Here is an 18082-nt window from a genome sequence, read left to right on the forward strand (position 1 = left end):
CCCGCCCGCGCGCTCCCCCTCCCCCCTCCCCGCACACGTCCGCGCGGCGCACGCGCGGTGGCGGCGGGGCCATGGCGGACGCGGCGCCGCTGCCCCCGGAGGGGCGGACGCCCCCTGCCGGCGGCCCCGGGCCGGGGCCGGGGCCGGGGCCGGGGCCGGGCCGGGCCGAGGGCGCCGAGGGCGCCGAGGGCCTGTTCGTGGTGCTGGGCGCCGGGCTCGCCGCTGCCAGCCACCCGCTGCTCTACGTCAAGCTGCTTGTCCAGGTCCGGGGCTGGCGGCGGGGCGGTGAGGGGCGAACCCCCGCGTGGAGGGGTCCGAGGGGGGCCTGTGTGAGGGGGGGGTGCCGGGCCCCCTGTGTGGCGGGGCAGGGGGTGCCCCGTGCACCGGGACCCCCGGTAACGGGGCAGGAGGGACCCCCGACACGGGGGGATGAGGACACCCCGTGTAAGGAGGGACGGCGCTGTACTGACCCAGCGGAGGCCTCCGGGCGACGGGGACCGCGGTGTGAACGGGAGCGGGGCGCTGGGCAGTACCCGTGTCATGGCAGGGCGCTCAGCGGGTGCCGCGGGAGGGCAAACCCCGCGGGTACCCGGGTTATAACGGGACCTCTGTATGACAGGGGAGGGGGACCGCTGTTTGACTGAGGGGATAAGGGCATCTTGTGTGTATAGTTAACCTAGATAATGGGGGAAAGCGGCACCTGTATAATGGGGTAAGGAGGGGTCCCCATCGCCCAGGGTCCACCTGTATAACAGAGGATGGCACCCTCTCTAAGGGGGATCCCTGTGTTAGAGTGGGGGACCTACACATAACTGGGAGGATGAAGGTACCTATAACATAGGGAGCCTTATATGTTAGGAGGATGAGAATACTTTCAGTGACAGGGACTCTCTATAGGACAGGGAATAGAAAATCATATAGAATGGAGGGACAAAGACCCAAATGTGCAGTGGGGACTTCTTTAAAAGAGAGGAATTGAGACCTCTTTATATGACAGCAGGTGGGGACCCATATAAAATGGCACAGGTGAGGATACCCATGCAGTGGGGACTCCTATATAATAAAAGATGAGACATTCCTTTATAATGGGGGGTTGAGGATCCACAGTATCCTGAGAACCTCTCTGTAATGGGAACTACTATAAAATGAGAGGGATGAGGACCCCCGTTCTCCAGAGACCCTGTTTAATGGGAAGGGGACTGCCCATGTCATGGGACCCCCATCTATCATATGGTAACTGAGTGGGACATGGCCCTTCAGCATCTCAGGAAGGCGGAATCAAGGCCATGTGGTCTGTTAGGTTCAGGAATGCCGGAACTGCTTTGGGAACCTGCTCATGGGGTTTCTCCTGCAGGTTGGGCATGAGCCACTACCTCCAACCATTGGAAGAAACGTGCTGGGAAAGAAAGTACTGTACCTGCCTGGCTTCTTCACCTACGGTGAGTGTTCCTCCAGGCCAGCCCACACACGCTGAGTGCAATGCTGGACCCAGCCTCCAGCTGCTCTTCCACCTTCCCAGCTGCACTCTTGGTCTCATTCTGAGGCTGCAGTGAGACATTATATGCTACCACCAGTTGCACAGCCATCAGATTTATGTACCTGTTGTTATGAGGCAGGGACAAGGAGGTGGTGGCCCAGACTGCATCCCCCTCCTGTGGCATGTTGCACTGGCTTGTTTCCATAGCTGAGGGTGCAGTGGGGGTTTGTGTGGTGTGGGTTTGTTGGTGGAGGGTTTTGCATGTATTAGAGATAGTGCATTGTGTTTCTTTTCTACAAAACAGCACTGCAATAACTTGGCCTCCTGCCCAGCTCATTTGTATTGTAGGTGGAGCCCTAAAGGGACAAAAATACCATGAAAGGGGAAGGTAATATATTTCTCTCTTTGTGGCTGCAGCATGGGAGAGGCAGGTGAATACTGCCTGAAAGTAGGGCCTACTTTCACAGGTGTGCGGAGCTTTGGGGAAGGTGAGCCCTGAGAGTCAAATGGGGCCAATCCCAAAATCAGACAGCAGTACTTGAGGGTGAGGAGCCAAGAGCAGGAGCAGTACAAAAACACTGCAAGCTGGGACAACCAGAGCTAGAAAGTCTCCAGTGCTGTGCTTTGGAAGATGATGCATTTTCCAAATAGATTTACAGCACTGGGTGAGGGAGATGGGCACTGCCTTCACTCGGGAAAGCAGAAGATGGGGAGCAGGAACAGTCAGTACCTGCAAGCTCACAGTGGGTTGTATTCCACCCTGTTATACCAGGGACAGATCGGCTCCTTTGGCTTTTTTTTGTCTGGAAACCTGTCTGGGAGAAGGTGGCAGGGCAGGAGCAGAACCTTGCTTTGCAAGGTCTGTATTTACCCTGACTCTGACCCTTCAGGGCAGAGGGAGAAGGTTACAACACACAGCACAAGAGATTATCCCACACTACCTTAGTTCAGTCCAGACTGCCGTGTAGCCCTTTCAGGTAAGCAAAAACAGTCAAAGGATGCACTCATCCTTCCAGTTTAGACAGATGTGACAAAGAATAGTTAAGGTTTCTTTGCAACCTATAAGAAATTTATTTAGAGCTTTTATAATAAAACAGTTATGGCAGGACTGCAGAGCAGTTGCTGTGACTTCCAGAGGTCCGGCGTGGTTTCAGCTGAATACTGAAGTGGGGCAGGGTGCTCTCCACAGGTCGGCTGTATCCCAGCTGACAGCAGCCTGGTCTTTTCTTACCCAGCCAGACACATTGTGAAAGTGGATGGGAGAAGAGGCCTCTTCCGCGGTCTTACTCCTCGCCTCATCTCAAGCACTTTATCGACCATCACCAGGGGAAGTGTGAAGAAGGTAAAGGTCGGCTTCTCTCTCCATAAATCATCTTGCTGGGGCAGACAGTGCTACTGGAGAAGAGCAACAGAGCCTGCATGTGCTTGCACCCAGCCGTGACCGAACATGGAGGATTAAAGTACCCATTCCACTCCACCACCTGATGGCTCTAAATAGTCCTCCAGGACAGAAGGAAAACAGTGTCCATATCCCCAGAACTTACTTTCTAAAGAATCTTACTTGAATTTGACCAGTCACTTGCCTTTTATCTTTTACAAGCAGTCTCATGGTAGTTTTCCTCGGTTTTACTTTCCATCCTTCCTTCTGCTGTCTTCCTCCTTGCCTGTTTTTCTCCTGTAGTTTAGAGCACAACTGCTCATGGTTTCCTTCCAGTCCTCAGAAATCAAGGGCTTGTGGGTCAGCATCTCTATCAGTTTTGGCCATATGTTTCTTCTCTCCTGCTCAGGCCTTTCCACTGGAGGACATGGAGCATGTTTCTAACAAGGATGATATGAAGACTTCCCTTAGGAAAGTGGTGAAAGAGGTGAGAAATGGATATTGCATGTTAATGAGTGATTAGGGAGATCACACTGGGAATGTGCCCAGAGAGCAAAGGAAGCTTAAACTGTGGCTTGTGGGTGAAATTACTTGGAGGGAAACTCTGGGTAAAAACACTGAAGTATTTAGTAGCCATTGGGTCCGGATGTGGAATATTTCATAGAAATAGAGGTTTACCATGAAAAACAGATTTAAAAACAGGTCTGGGACCTGAAGTGGGCTTTCCTACACTAAAGGAAAGGGCCTGATCTGTGCAGGTGGAGCTTTTCACACAGCTGTGGCGTTTTCTCCCTTTCCCAGACATCTCACGAGATGATGATGCAGTGTGTGTCTCGGGTCGTGTCACATCCACTGCATGGTGAGTCCTGTCCCTCTGCCTGGCTGTCCTCTCCAGATTGAGGAATCCTTCCCTGGCTGAGGATCACTTCCAAAATCCTGTGTACTTGATGTGGTTTTCTATCAGAAGTGGCTTTGTATGAAACCACAGAATAGATGTGGGTCCCAAGTGGTCTCTTGGGAAGGCTGATACTCAGACTGGCCTTCAGGGACTAACCCAAATGAGCAGTGAGGTGGTCTCTTCTCACTCATCTTAGAGTTTGTCATAGAGGTCCCATTGGGGTTGGGGCCAGAAATCCCTCCCTCCACTTAGAAACTAAGGGAAAGCACTGTTTTCTAATGAGCCTTGCAGTGATGAGGACCACTGAGAGGAGCTGATTTGAGAGGAGGAAAGGGGTGGCAGAAGGATCGGGTTGCATTTTCCTTCACCTCCATAACAACTCAAACTCGATTTGTTTGTCAGCTTATGTTTCTGTTCTCCTAGTGATCTCTATGCGCTGCATGGTCCAGTTCATAGGCCGGGAAGTCAAATACAGGTGAATGGCTGCAGCTCTGAATGAAGAGTGTGGGCACACAGAAGCACGAGTCCCGGAGTCAGGCATGCCTGATGTTCCCACACAGTGGGGGATATGGTGACCCAGGAGGTTTGGGAGACTGAAAAGTAAATCTGAGCTGTGGATAGAGGTTGGATGAGCATGGGGTGAAGGGATGTGGGAAGGCTGGACTTTGTCCCTTCACACGCCTCTCAGTTCAGCCTTGTGCCAATGGGTGTTTTGGTGGCTGCAGTGCACCTTGCTGATTACTTAGTGAGCTTTCTGCCTTTTTGCTTCATATGTTAATAGAAGGGGAAGCCATCAAAAAAACAGAATAGGGTGGAATACATAATACAAAGCATTGCTGCAGCCCTCCTGTAGTCCGCATGATTTTTCCAAGCCTTTTTCAGTAGTACCTGCCCCTCTGCAGGGCAGAACCATACATGCAGCCACCTGAAAGTGTACTGGGCATAACTGCAGCTAACACGTCACCAGCTCTCACCAGCTCCCAGGGGCACAGCAGAAGAATCAGCCTAATCAAAGCACTTTACATGCCATGGTTGTGGCACACTTACCCACTCACACAAAGCCAATCAGAGCTCTTCTAGCTTCAGCATTTAAACATAGATGTCGGCAAGTTGAGTCCTGGAGTTATTGCAGATTGGCAGAGCACAGACACTACTCTTCTTCATGAGTTGAGGATCAGAATGATGCTGCCTGCTACATTGATGGCAGGGTGACTTGTGGGGGGGACTTTACTATGGCCACATGAAGCTGTGCAGGACAGAGACGGAGCAACCTCTGCAAGCTTGTTCTTTTCCTTTCTTGGCAGCGGTGTGTTCAGTGCCATCGTCAGGATATTTAAGGAAGAAGGGATTCTGGGATTCTTCGTGTACGTGAGTTGTTTAAATACCGTCTCCTGTAGTCAGAAGATGCCAATGGCTCTCCTGGCTATGATTCCAACTTCACTGAAAGGAGTTGTGCTGAGCTCCCTCCTCCCTGAAACCTTGTCTGACTGTAGGACTCTCACATCACTCCCATGAGCACAGATTAAATCTGTGGCTTTGACAGAGCTGCAGTTGGACCATTAAGTTTGCCTCAGACCTTATCTTCAATCAACTTTTCAGAGCCCAGGGAAAACTGTATTTTTTCTTACCTTTCTTTTTCCCTTGTACTTCTATGTGTTTCAGTGAAGGAGCGTTTAAAGCATTTGTTTGTGCAACAGGCACCAAGATCAAGTGCAACAATGAGGCCCTTTGTTGAAATAAAAGCCAGGCCCTGGATAAGAAGTACATTCCTCAGCAGAGCACCATGGGTGCTTGTAATGAGTAGGTGCTTTGCTCTGGCAACAGGTTTGTCTGTACAGCAGGAGCAGGACACTGCATAGTGCGGCAGCATTACTGCCTGGACCAGCTTGCCTGAAGGAGCTCAGACTGCACTTACAAAGCGTGGTGAATTGACAGCATCACTAAAGTGAAAGCCTAGCAGACACCTTTTTTTAAACCCTTTATTAACACTTCTTGACTTTTTCTCACATCTATATAAACAGAACTACCTGCTGCCTCTGTTCCCAGTGGAGAGGTAACTTGCTTTATTATGTCAATAATAGTAAAGGCAGCTCCAAAATTTCAGGAGGGGCTTTCAGGCCTGAAATATTTGGCTTTGGAATCACAAAATCTGGGCTTCCAGATTAAATATAAATGCATCAGGAAAGGATGAGCAGTCACAGGGGGTCTCACTCTGTTCTTCCCCAAGGGGAAAGGGCCAGAGGTCTGTAGAGACCTTGTCAATCAAGTGTCACCATATCTTTTGTGGTTTACAGCTATTCTTCAGGATCTGCAGCCCCAGATCTCCATTAAATACAGCTTCCTCCAGGATGTTCCATGTGCTCTTGCTGAGCTCCTCTTTCCTCCAACTCCCTAGAAAACAGTCTGTGAAAAGAGCCAGCTGTGTTCTCTTCCTCCGTATACAATAAACACTTGGTAGCCTAATTAAACTTAACAGTTAACAAGAAAGGCTTTAACATAACCCAGAATGTCTCAGGAGGGCTCTGAATTTATACATGCTCTACAACTCAGCTAGGTAATCACACTACAGTAAGAGGAGCACAAACTACATTTGTAAGACCAAACTGTTGCTGTTCTGCTCTCAGCACTTCTAATTAAATCCAAACACGTCCATTCCCCTAAAATCATTGAGGAGCACTTATTTCTCATGGTCTGACAACCTCTACACAGCCATAGTATAATATTGGCACATTCTCATTCTGGGTGCTTGACCAGCTGGAGAAAGACATTTCAATGAGTGGACTTCTTAATTCCCCTGATATCTTAGCAGTCTCCTGCAGCCAGCAGACCAGAATGATGTTCTATGGACTCTGAAATGGGCACTGAAATTGCTGCACATGGTCAGTTCAAAGATGGCTTGTTCTACCCCGCCCCACACTGGAGTTTCTCCTGCTGGGTTGCATGAAGCAAGTAGGTCACGTTGCTGTACGTCATACAGGCTTCCTCATTGGTCTTCTGCTCTGAGCTTTTTAATGACTTGTTGTCTTCTAAGAATTTGTTCCTCATCCAAATGTCCTTGGACATCTCATCAGGTGTGAGAGCTGTAGTGCAAGTTAATTTCTTCTTGGTCCCCTTTTGCAGCTCTCAGACCCCTGTTCTCCAGCCATCCTTTAAGCACAAACCCAACATTCATCATTACTTGGATGACTGGGGATAGAGACGGGTATGATCCTTATTGCAAATGGAACAAGTGGTCTGATTCTGTATCAACAGATGGGTGAGGCTTTACTTACAAGCCTGGCATGGCACAATCCTGGACCACCCCTCTGTTTCTGGAGTTGCTTAAGTCTCTGTTGTATCAGTGGTAGTTCAGGAATCTTCTTAAGACTTTACTTTGAGTTAGATGAGGGATTTTTATTATTTTTTGTTGTTGTTACACAGGCTGAATGCAAAGCAGACAATCCCTGGGACCAGACAGCTTTGATTTCTTTGTCCTGCCTTTTACTGTCATGTATCAAGTCTGACTTAAATCAGCAGATCTGTTGAACATGTGTGCTGTGCCTGGCCCCAAGACCTTGGCTGCATCTCTAGAGCTGCCTGGGCCTTGGCAATACACAGGTTGTCTCCAAAAACTGTAAAAACCAAGCAGGCGGAGCAGGCTGGTTCAGAGCATGCTGTCCCAATTGCTGTTCTGCTGCTGCAGCAATCAGGGCAGGAAACAAAATTAATCCCCTGCCCCAAAGTCTCTAATAAGCCCCTATTAGACTTATTTTGAGAAGAACTGTCTTAATATATCTGGTGAAACACAGGTTTAAAACACACCTGGATCCTTTTGCAGTGTAACAACTGCAAAGCCAAAGTAGGAGGCCTGAGGTTTGGTGAATATGCTGGCAGAGCAGATGCTGCTGAGGCTCTGACAAATGCTCAGAAATGCTTCATTAATGTTTTAGTGCCAGAAGCTGGGGTGCTCATGCTGCTGGGATCTCAGTAGTGGGTTTTGAGAGGGATAAGCCAAAGCAGCAAGTCAACCCCTGTCTCTGTGCTCCCAGGTGGCAGCAGGGACCCAGCCTGGACTTGGAGACTAGGAAGATCAGAGGGGCTAAGGTGCTGCCGCCAGTTAATCCCACTTTGCACTAGAGCAGACTTGGTAGGAAGCCCCTCCCCTCCCCCCTACCCCCCCCATTTTAATTTCTAAAAGGAGAGGGAGGTGGTCATCAGAGATGACCTTCTAATTCTTTATCCAGAAGAGCATCTGCAAAATAAGCTTAACAGGAACCTGCTCCATCTGTGTTTTGCCTGGGTTTCAGAGCAGGAGCTGGGCTGAGAAGGTATTTGGGGTAGAACAAGGGGACTTGGCTGAGTCATACTCCAACAAGAGCTCCAAAACTTCCTAGTCATAGCATCCCCTGGCTGGAGCAGCTAGCAGCACAAACAACCGCTTCTGAAGGCCAGGAGAGCTCTTCCCTGAAGTCTCCCCTTCTCCCTAAATAAAAATGCATTTTGGGGAGCAGGGTTCCTTCATGCTGGTAGAGGAAAGGAGGGCTCAAAGGCAGCACTTGGACCCTTCTGCACCTCATGCCCATGTTTTTGCCATTGCAGTGGTGTAGTCCCTCACATCCTGGGGGATGTCATCTTCCTCTGGTGCTGCAATCTCTTGGCTCACTTCATCAACACCTATGCAGTGGACGATAATGTGAGTGGAAGTGCCCAATGGAGGGCTTGGGGGTCCGTACAGAGCGCTCGGAGTTGTAAGGAGTTAATGGGGAGGGGAGACTAATTTAATACAAACAGACAGTGGGTTTAGGATAAAGTCCTGTAAAAGTGCTATATATACCATGTCTAATCAGGGCACTGTTCTAGCTGCAGTTTGAGGTTCAGGTTTGATAGCAAATGTCTTCCCTGAGTCTCATCAGGGATGTAGTGTGGTTAAGCCATTGCTTTCTGTCTTGTTTCTGTGCCCCAGGCCCATCATCTCAGGCTCACAGAAATGTCTCATAGCTACAGGGACAGCTTGGTGGCATCTGCCTCCTCCACAATGCTTTTGTTTCTCTTTCCAGTTCAGCCAGGCATCGGTGATCCGGAGCTACACTAAATTTGTGATGGGGGTATGTAGGCAACTGCCATGTCATTGCTTTGCTTCCTGTTATCTATGGGGTGAGAGCTCATGGTCTGAGGACAAAGGCAGGTGCGTTTGAAGTCTGTACTTTGTATCCAGGATAACTTTGCTAACACACAAAATGTAGAACTACTGTTTTTGGCATGAACATGTAGAGATGTTACCAGTTTTTTTGTGCTTTCAGATTGCTATGAGCATGCTGACATACCCATTCCTTCTCGTGGGAGACCTCATGGCAGTGAACAACTGTGGGTATGTCTGTCACACTGAGATCTAACTCTATCCCTTCCTTTCAGCCCCTTGTTGTCTGAAGCCTTTGCTAATGATTGTAAAGCTTTCATGCAGAACCATAAACTATATGGTTTCCTGTCTCAGATTACTTAAAATTTTAGATCAGAGGGCACAGACAAGAGCAGGATAAAAGCACAAATGGAGAGGAATAGGGAGAGTTCTGGTGGGGCAGCCTGATCTAAACTAGACCAGAGGCAGAAGGGATCAAAGAGAGGATGCTGACTCCAGGGAGCAGCATGAGGAAAAACAAAACTCTTAATGCAGCAAGGGGAGACAGGCACAGGTGGGGCAGGACCAGACAGTAATACCTCCTTCACCCAACTTGCTTTCCCAATTCCACTGCTGCTTGTGTCTTCCTGTGTATGTGCTTATGGGAATCGGACTGGATCCGACCCACTGGAATAATGCAGTCTTGATATCTGCTCCTTCTTGAAGGTATAGATACAGCCCATAGTCCTGCACTCTTAATGTATCCAGGTAATGCACCTTGTTTGTACACTCCAGGGGTAATTAAATTAAAGAATCACAAAATGTTAGGGATTGGAAGGGACCTTGAAAGATCATCTAGTCCGATCCCCCTGGTGGAGCAGGAACACCTACATCAGGTCACACAGGAATGCGTCCAGGTGGGTTTTGAATGTCTCCAGCGAAGGAGACTCCACAACCCCCAGGGACAGCCTGTTCCAGTGTCACCCTCACTATGAAAAAGCTTCATCTCAAATTTAAGCGGAACCTCCTGTGTTCCAGCTTGCACCCATTGCCCCTTGTCCTGTCATTAGATGTCACTGAGAAGAGCCTGGCTTTGTCCTCCTGACACTCACCCTTTCCATATTTATAAACATTAATGAGGTCACCCGTCAGTCTCCTCCAAGCTAAAGAGACCCAACTCCCCCAGCCTTTCCTCCTAAGGGAGGTGCTCCACTCCCTTAATCATCTTTGTGGCTCTGCGCTGGGCTCTCTCAAGCAGTTCCCTGTCCTTTTTGAACTGAGGGGCCCAGAACTGGACACAATATTCCAGATGTGGTCTCACCAGGGCAGAGTAGAGGGGGAGGAGAACCTCTCTTGACCTACTAACCACACCCCTTCTGATACACCGCAGGATGCCACTGGCCTTCTTGGCCATAAGGGCAGAGTGCTGGCTCATGGTCGTCCCGCTGTCTGCCAAGACCCCCAGGTCCCTTTCCCCTACAGTGCTCCCCAGCAGGGCAGTCCCCAACTTATATTATACTGGTGTCTGGAGTTGTTCTTGCCCAGATGCAGGACTCTACACTTGCCCTCATTATATTTTATTAAATTTCTCCCTGCCCAACTCTCCAGCCAGTCTAGGTCCTGCTGGATGGCAGGGGGACCATAAATGACATGATCTGCTGCAGTATAAGTAACAAGCTGGTGATCTGGCCTTCAGCCCAGTGCAGACACTGTGTACTCATTTACACTCATCGCTGCTTGTTTTATCTCTGTCTGGATAACATGACATCTGCACAGACCATCTTGGCTATTTCTCTTTGCCATGCAGGTTGCGTGCTGGCCTCCCTCCCTACGCTCCTGTGTTCACGTCCTGGATCCATTGCTGGAGGTATCTCAGTGCCCAGGTGAGGGAGTGGGGTACTCACAGGCTTTGGATTCCCTCTGCTCTTTCCTGAGGGCTCTGGCACTGCCCAATGAGTACCTGTGCTGCACCCTTTATGTGCTCGGTAACTATCTCCATCCCTCCAGTTATGGCTCTGGTACCAGGCGTGACAGTGCTTAGTGTGCCTGTGTTACCTGAGCTTGCAGCCTGCAATCTTTTAGCAAAGGCATTGCACACAGCAAAGCCCCATGGCTCTGCCCCTCTCCATCAGCCATCCTTGCTGGAAGTACCTGACCTCAGTGCTCATGAGGCTGAAGGCCCACTTTCTCCTTCTTAGCAACCAGGGGTGCTAAGGGTTTGCAGCCATGCAGCAGGCACAACTCCGTCCCTGCTAGTCTAGCAGTGAGGCGACACTGCGGCGTGGCTGCCCTAACCCCAGTGCTCTCCTCCTCAGGGGCAGCTGTTCCGTGGCTCCAGCCTGCTATTCCGCAGAGCGCCTGTGCAAGCAGCCTGCTTCCCCATCGACTGACCCCAGCTTGCAGGGAGAGGCGATGAACCTGGATTCCTCAAAAGACCCTAAGATTTTTCCATATATATATATATTTGTTCTTTTTGATCCAAAGGCTGTGGTGCCAGAACAAGACACTCTTCAGCAAGGCCTGCAACAAGTTGACCTGCAGAGATCTGGTTTCAGGCTCCAGCTTGATCAAAGTCCCATCCTCATGGCTGCCTTGACCAGGGCGCATAGAAGAGTTGGTTCTTTGGTCTGGGCTGTGAGTCTGGAGTCACTGAGGAAGTCTGGGAAACCAGAAAATGCCCAGGTACTAAATGAGCCTGAGATGCTGGGACAAAAGACTGCTTTGTTCTGTGTGAGCTGAGAAGCAGCAAGAGATCAAAGGCTGCCTTGCTGAGAAAGCAACAACAGCACAGCCAACCTCCTGTCTCATCTCTTCTGGAGAGGGCAATTATTTGTTTGGCAGGTAGCTTATGCTGGGCAAGGTCAACCCTGAAACCCATACTTAAGGTTTAGAGGGTATCTGAACACTAGGGAGTACCCCTGGAAGGGAAGTAATATCAAAACAGAAGAGAGAAACAGCCCCACTACAAAGAGCAATGCAGTCCTTAAGAGACAGGTATGACTTATCTCAAGGACAGTGGCAGAACTTGAACACGGAGAAGGCACTGGGGGAGGGATGTTCACTGTACATGCTGACTACTTTGGGTAGGGCACATTCAGGATACATCTCCCAGCTGGCAGGACTCCTGCCGAACCTGAGCATCACCATGTCTCTGGTGGACACAGAGCCATGTGATAGCACTGGGTTGCTGTGTGGCATTGGCCTGGTGCTGCAAATGTAAGGGTTTGCCTTTTTTTCACTGTGGAGTGAAGGAGTAAACCTCAGGCTGGACAAAGGTTTGCAAGGAGTCAGGGGTCATGGACTCCTCACATGCAGGGCTTGCCTTTGCATATCAGAGTTTACCTGTGACAGCAGCGCAACATTCATTCTCAGCTCCCCTTTCAGAGGTTTTGTTGGGGGGGGGAGGGGTTGCTTTTTAACCAGTCTGTGCTGCTACCACGGCCAGGCAGATTTCCCCAACTCCAGCTCCCCATGAAGCAGTCTTTTGCACAGTTCAGTGTGTTACTGCACTCCCTGGGAAGAGGTTTTGGGGCCCTGAGCAAGCTCCCATGTGCTGCTGCTGCAGCTGGGGCATTGCAGCCTATCCTGGTCCCTTCGGGATGTCAACCTGCTGTTGCATGGGCATTTTCCTCTATCAGAGGGGCTTGATCTGTACCTCGAAGCTGAGGCCTGCAGGAGGAAGGGCCAGCACCAGTGCATGTGGGACCTGCAGTCCCCAAACTAGCTCCCTTTGGTGTTGTGGATTCAGTCCTGTCTGTCCTCCCTTCCTCATGTACAGTTTGTGTTACGTTAACAATACTCAATGCATGGCCCTATCTCCTAACACCAGAGATTATCTCAAAGAGTATTTAACTATACTCCAAAATACAGCTATAAAACATCTCTTCTTGATTGATTCTTTTTTTAGAAGTGTTGATTTCTTCTGTACAGTAGGATCCCTCACTTGGGAAAGGCTTCCAGTTAAGATAAGCAATCCTCTCCCCTCCCCTCCCCCCATAAGTAGGGGCTGAAACAGCTGTTGCTAACTCAGATTGCCACTGATATTTCTCAGCTCCATGGAAGGTCAGCAATTTTAGGCTGAGCAAACCGCATTGGGTGCACCTGGACCAAGGGTGGAGACAGCAGTGGTCTTCCCAGAATGACAGAATGTTAGGGATTGGAAGGGACCTTGAAAGATCATCTAGTGCGATCCCCCTTCCAAAGCAGGAACACCTAGATTAGGTTACACGGGAATGCGTCCAGTTGGGTTTTGAATGTCTCCAGCGAAGGAGACTCCACAACCCCCGGGGGCAGCCTGTTCCAGTGTTCTGTCACCCTCACTGTGAAAAAGTTTTGTCTCAAATTTAAGCGGAACCTCCTGTGTTCCAGCTTGCATCCATTGCCCCTTGTTCTATCATTGGGTGTCACCGAGAAGAGCCTTGCTCTGTCCTCTTGACACTCACCCTTTCCATATTTATAAACATTATTAAGATCACCCGTCAGTCTCCTCCAAGCTAAAGAGACCCAACTCCCCCAGCCTTTCCTCCTAAGGGAGATGCTCCACTCAGTTAATCATCTTTGTGGCTCTGCACTGTTTAGCTGTCATGGCTACTTGAAACGTGATAAAGCAGGTGTTTGTAGTTAAAACTGTCCCGGAGCATTTCTGGAAGGTACAGAAACCCTTTGCTCCTGGTCTGAGCTTGTCAGGTGGGCTCAGCCCCTCTATCCTCCCCTGTGTTGTTTACAGGGGCCTCACCCTCCTGTCTTAATGCGTTAGTTGGTTTCTTGCCTATTGCACCATTAGGCACTGCATCTCCTAGATCACACAACACCTGCTCAGGAACTTTATCCTTTATCCTCAAACTTAAGGCCACCATCTGCTGATGATATACCTCTAAAACCTGTAAAAGCCTCCTACACCTTCTACACAGCCTGGTTGCAGTCACTGCACTGAAAAGTACAATTTCCATTAACCAGTTCACCTAAATCTGCATTAGAGCCAGCCTGCTATTCCTGCTCAGTTCACTGAGCCCCACAACCTTTGCAGGACACACAATTCTTACTTGGTAAGCTTTTGGTCAATTAAATGAAAACCAGGTTTCAAAGGCCCAAGGTAGCACATACAAGGTAATGCAGATCCTCAGGCTTACCTTGGAGCAAGGGCTGTCATTCATACAATGATTAAATGTTTCCTTACTTCCTCTTTCTAACCCTAGTTTTTCTTGTCCTTTGCTTCGTTTGAGGTGTCCCACCACAGGGACAGTGCGTGTACCAGGAGCAGGCAATGAGAAAGCTCTGGCTTGGCACTCACACCCACCTTTAACTGCTGCCCTGTTGGTGGGTACCCAGCCCTGCAGCCATTGCCACTGCAGCACAGCTCACAGGAACTGGGGCCTTGCTTCTACAGGAGAGGGGCTCAGGGGTGAAACCTGCAGTCAGGAGAATAAATGAACTGGCATGGAAAGAAGCTTGGGTCCAGCACCCAGGATGGAGTCAGGCACTTGCCCATGCATGGTCCTGGCACTCCCCTATCTAGCCAGGAAACAAACCTGCATTTAAATATTGACACAGAAAGGGGATGGGTGGAGGTTGCATCCTCTCTGTGCCTTTGCAGTTTATCAGCCAACAGTGGAAAGCAGAGATTGACGGGACTTTGCCCTCATCTGCTCCCAGGTGTCAAGGGGAGAAGGGAAGCAGGGATCACAGCTGGGAGAGAGAAACTCAGATCAAAGCTGCCCTAACTCTCCTTGTGGCCTGGATGTGTGGGTCTTGCAGGCTTTGTGAAGCAGTGAGGTGCTAGTTAAGCCAGGGATGGCGCAGCTCAGTTCAGACCAGCTGCAATGATTTTACCTTCCTTCTTCCCTTGCCCCCTCCAGAGCTCTCCTGCTCTCCTAAAGACCCTTCAGTTAAGACAAAGTTCCCACCCCAGTGTTTGCTCTTCCCACTGTGGAGCCAGGAAGAGAGCAGCCAGGCACGCCTCTCCTAATGGCTGTACAGTGCCCTTCACCCCTGTGTCAGTCAGTAAAGTGGCTGCCAGCTCCATATAGGCAAATAATTGTTTAAAAATAATAATAATAACCCCAGCAGAGCCAGCTGGTGCTTCTCAGTCCTGCCAGGAAAGGCTCACTATGGGGACTCAGACCTAGCCCAGGTGCAAGTGGCATGGTGGCCCCTGACTTGTCCACTGTCTTAGCTCAGCTCTGGTTGGCACATGGACGGGGAGGAGCAGGGTAGCACTGGCAGGGCTTTCACCCAAAGCAGGAGGTTACAGAGAACATGGAGCCAGGTCCTGCTCAGGGTGCAGGTGGAGCAGGCAAAGGTTGTAACAGGGGCAATCCCAGCAGGCAGTGAGGAGAAGAGACCACAAACAGCACAGATGGAGTCCTAGGTAAGAGAGCAGGTAATCTCTGGAGCTGTGGCCTGGCCTGCCAGGCTGGTCACGGTGTCTCCATCCATGGCTGGAAGCTTTGAAGAGGAGGAGAACTGCATGCGGAACCTTGGCTGTCCTGAGCAGGTGTGGAGCTGCCTTCCACACTTCCTCTTGCTTTGTGCAGAGCCTTTTTAGAGAAAATCCATGGACTGGGCCAGCCAAACCACCCCATTCCCTCCTGTATGCAAGGTCTGCAGCTGTGTTTCATCCCCTGTGAGGAGAACCTGGGTCTCAGAGGAAGAGGCCTGGAGCTGGCAGCAGTGGCAGAGGCTTGCCTGGGCAGACAAGATGCCTTTTTCCGCAGCTGCCTGGATCCACGTGCCTTCCTCCCACCCTGCTTATATGGTGCCGTGGCCCCCCCGCCCCAGGGGGAGGAGGGGCACTTGGTGAGCTGAGATTGTTAAAGTCTTTCCCGATTTTGATTCAGCTCCTCTCCCCCCAGTATGGCCCCACAGTGGGGTGATGGCACCGCCGTCCATGCAGCCACTTGCACGGGCACTGTCCCTCCCAGCCACCCACTGGCAGCCCCTTGTAGTCCCTTGATTAAAACGTCCTAATTCTCTAATCTTGGTGAATTGAGTTTCTTCCTTAAAAGCCGCCTGCGCTCTCCGATCCAGCAGCGTGGTTCTTGTCACGCTGCCAAAGGAGGCTGGGAGCAGCGTCACATGCCGCAAAGTTTTACAAGCCAAGCGAGCTGTCTCGGAAGAGGAACGCGAGAGAGACGGACATACACTCACGCTCAGCCGTGCATGCCGAGAAACCTCCTCTGGGCTCCCTCCGGGTTTATCTGAATGTTTTGTGTTTTTTTTTTTCTTTTTTTGGAAGAACAAAGACTTTGGGCTCGGTTGGTGTGTTTGTTTTCCAGAGCCGGTGCTGGGGAGGGGGAAAGGAGGCCAGAGGTAGAGGGGGGAGCCAGCAGCTCCAATGTGAGAAAGTCCCAAATTGCCCTGGCCAAGTTGCAAAGACCTTGCCGTGAAACTTGGAAGAGGAAAGACAGGGGAAAAGGAAAAATACATATATATGATGACGTCACTTCGAGCAGGGGTGCCTTTCCTGCTGCCTGTCAGATGTGCTTGAAAAGAAAAGGGCAATAAAACAACAGCCGCCTCTGTCTCCCTTGTTAAACATGGCAGTAATTGGATGTTAATTTCTCTTTGCTCTTCTCGCTGCTCAATTGTGAGGATTCTGCCTTGCTCTCCCCCTCGCGCTTTCTTTCTTTTCTGTTGCAATGCTCTTGGCAGCTCTGAGGGACTCTGGACTGTGTGCTCCCTCCCGTTCATGGACTGGAATAATTCAGGAGCTGGGAGTATTAAAAAGATGAGGCGCAGGGGCGAATGGTTCAGAAACAGGGCGGGCAAGATGGATTTTGAGAGCTACGCTAATCTCCCCGTTTCCCATGCATTGTCCTGCCGATGTGAAGCTATTCTCTTCCCATTTGATTTCTTGCCCCCCTTCCCCTCATGTTGGGTCCAGGCTGCTGGGCAAAAAAATACATGGTCACAAAAAAAAGCATGATTCAATGACGACAAACCCCCAAACCTCCTCCCAGCTCCCCCCCGTCTCAGCGCACTGCATGGAAACAGGCATTTTAGGGAGCCGGAGCAGGAAGTTGTTGTTCTCAGTGTTGCCCAGGTCATCCTTAAAGGGTATGTGTGCAAGAGCGGGCGTGCATGCGTGTCTTGGCCAGCGGCCCCGTGGGCACCCGGCACGACGCGGAAGAGGCGAGTGGGGCGCACGGGTCTGGGGGCGCGCTGGGCCTTGGGGGCAGGATGGGTGGGGGAGTGGAGGGAGGGACGGGAGTGGCGGCAGCAGCAGCAGGGGAAGCAATGTGGGAGTCGAGTCCTACCTGGGATCGGTGCCAACTTCCTGCAAAGGGTTACAGACCCGCAGCTCGGAGAGCCCACCAGAGGCGAGTTGGCTCTTGTCACACGTCCAAGGCAAGATGAAGACAGCGGGAACAGGTACCGCGGAAGCTGAGTGGCCTTGTTTGCCCGCCGACTGGGGTGGCTCAGCCGTTTGTTTTGATTTAAACATGCTGAAGGGAGGCTTTGGCACACCCGGGGGCCTCACCAGCTCTGCGCAAGGCCGATGGGTGCCAAGGGTGGGGTGTACAGGCCGGGGGTGGTTGTGGGGGGGGGCTGGCGCTGCTCACTTGCCTTCTTGCCGTTTGGATTAACATGCAGAAGATGTGCCTGTCACTTTGCTTACTGTCAGTGCCTGCTCAGGGATGGGTGACGGCTTTGTTCGGAGCAGCCGGGGGAGCCGTGCCAAGACGGACTTGGCAGGCGTGCCCAGCCAGGAGGGCGCGGGGACGCAGCCGAGGCAGCCGCAGAGGGCTGGGGCTGCAGGCCCACTGGGGAGCACAGTGGCTGCTCAGCAGTGTGCATCTGCCGCTTGCCCCTCTCCCGCCAGGCTGATGCAGGCAAAATGAAAACGTGTTTTGTTTTGTGTTTTTGGCATCTCCCCAGTAGTGCTACCAACCCGTCTGTCCCCCCTCCCCACTGCCTTACCCGACCCACTGTGACTCCCTTTTTGTAATCAGCACAACCCATGTGCTCAAAGCAGCAAAAAAAGGCACAAAATATCCCCTGCAACCCAAACTACCCACAGTCTGCCCCCCTGAAGGCAACTGCTCCCAAGCTTCCTCTGTAGTGGGTGGGTTGTTTTCTATTTTCTTTTTTTTGCTATTTTATTTTTTTCTCCTGCTCTGGGTCTCTCTCACGTTGGGTGTTCGAGTCCCTGTTCAAGCACCCATTGCCTCCCATCATGCCAAATCTGGGCAGAAGGGCGCCTAGGGCGTAACCTGTGTGGATGTGGGTCGGCGG

General features: G+C 51.0%; 1 protein-coding gene and 1 long non-coding RNA gene across 6 annotated transcripts; one reads left to right on the plus strand and one right to left on the minus strand.

Annotated features, from left to right (window-relative positions):
* The first annotated feature begins 43 nt into the window (after positions 1-43).
* On the plus strand, positions 44-12730 carry MTCH1 (mitochondrial carrier 1). Of its 4 annotated transcripts, none has more exons than XM_066983156.1 (12): positions 53-263; positions 1355-1439; positions 2713-2819; positions 3265-3342; positions 3657-3714; positions 5058-5117; positions 7782-7836; positions 8332-8425; positions 8790-8837; positions 9033-9100; positions 10656-10731; positions 11164-12730. In XM_066983156.1, exons 1-12 carry the CDS (start codon positions 72-74, stop codon positions 11236-11238), a joined length of 996 nt encoding a protein of 331 aa, XP_066839257.1. In that variant the 5' UTR covers positions 53-71; the 3' UTR covers positions 11239-12730. The 4 variants fall into 4 exon arrangements, with proteins under 4 accessions (XP_066839258.1, XP_066839257.1, XP_066839256.1 ...); XM_066983155.1 differs by lacking the exon at positions 7782-7836 and adding an exon at positions 4156-4228 and having other exon boundaries at positions 55-263; XM_048054529.2 differs by lacking the exon at positions 7782-7836 and adding an exon at positions 4177-4228 and having other exon boundaries at positions 57-263.
* Positions 4750-17855, minus strand: LOC125181054 (uncharacterized). Of its 2 annotated transcripts, none has more exons than XR_010826590.1 (2): positions 17104-17855; positions 4750-16731 (listed from the first exon to the last, which is right to left on the minus strand). It is a non-coding gene; the product is annotated as an uncharacterized lncRNA (long non-coding RNA). The 2 variants fall into 2 exon arrangements; XR_010826591.1 differs by having other exon boundaries at positions 4750-16734.
* Positions 17856-18082: the final 227 nt, after the last annotated feature.

The sequence above is a fragment of the Anser cygnoides genome, chromosome 25 (assembly GCF_040182565.1).
Source record: "Anser cygnoides isolate HZ-2024a breed goose chromosome 25, Taihu_goose_T2T_genome, whole genome shotgun sequence".
Taxonomy (NCBI): Eukaryota; Metazoa; Chordata; class Aves; order Anseriformes; family Anatidae; genus Anser; species Anser cygnoides.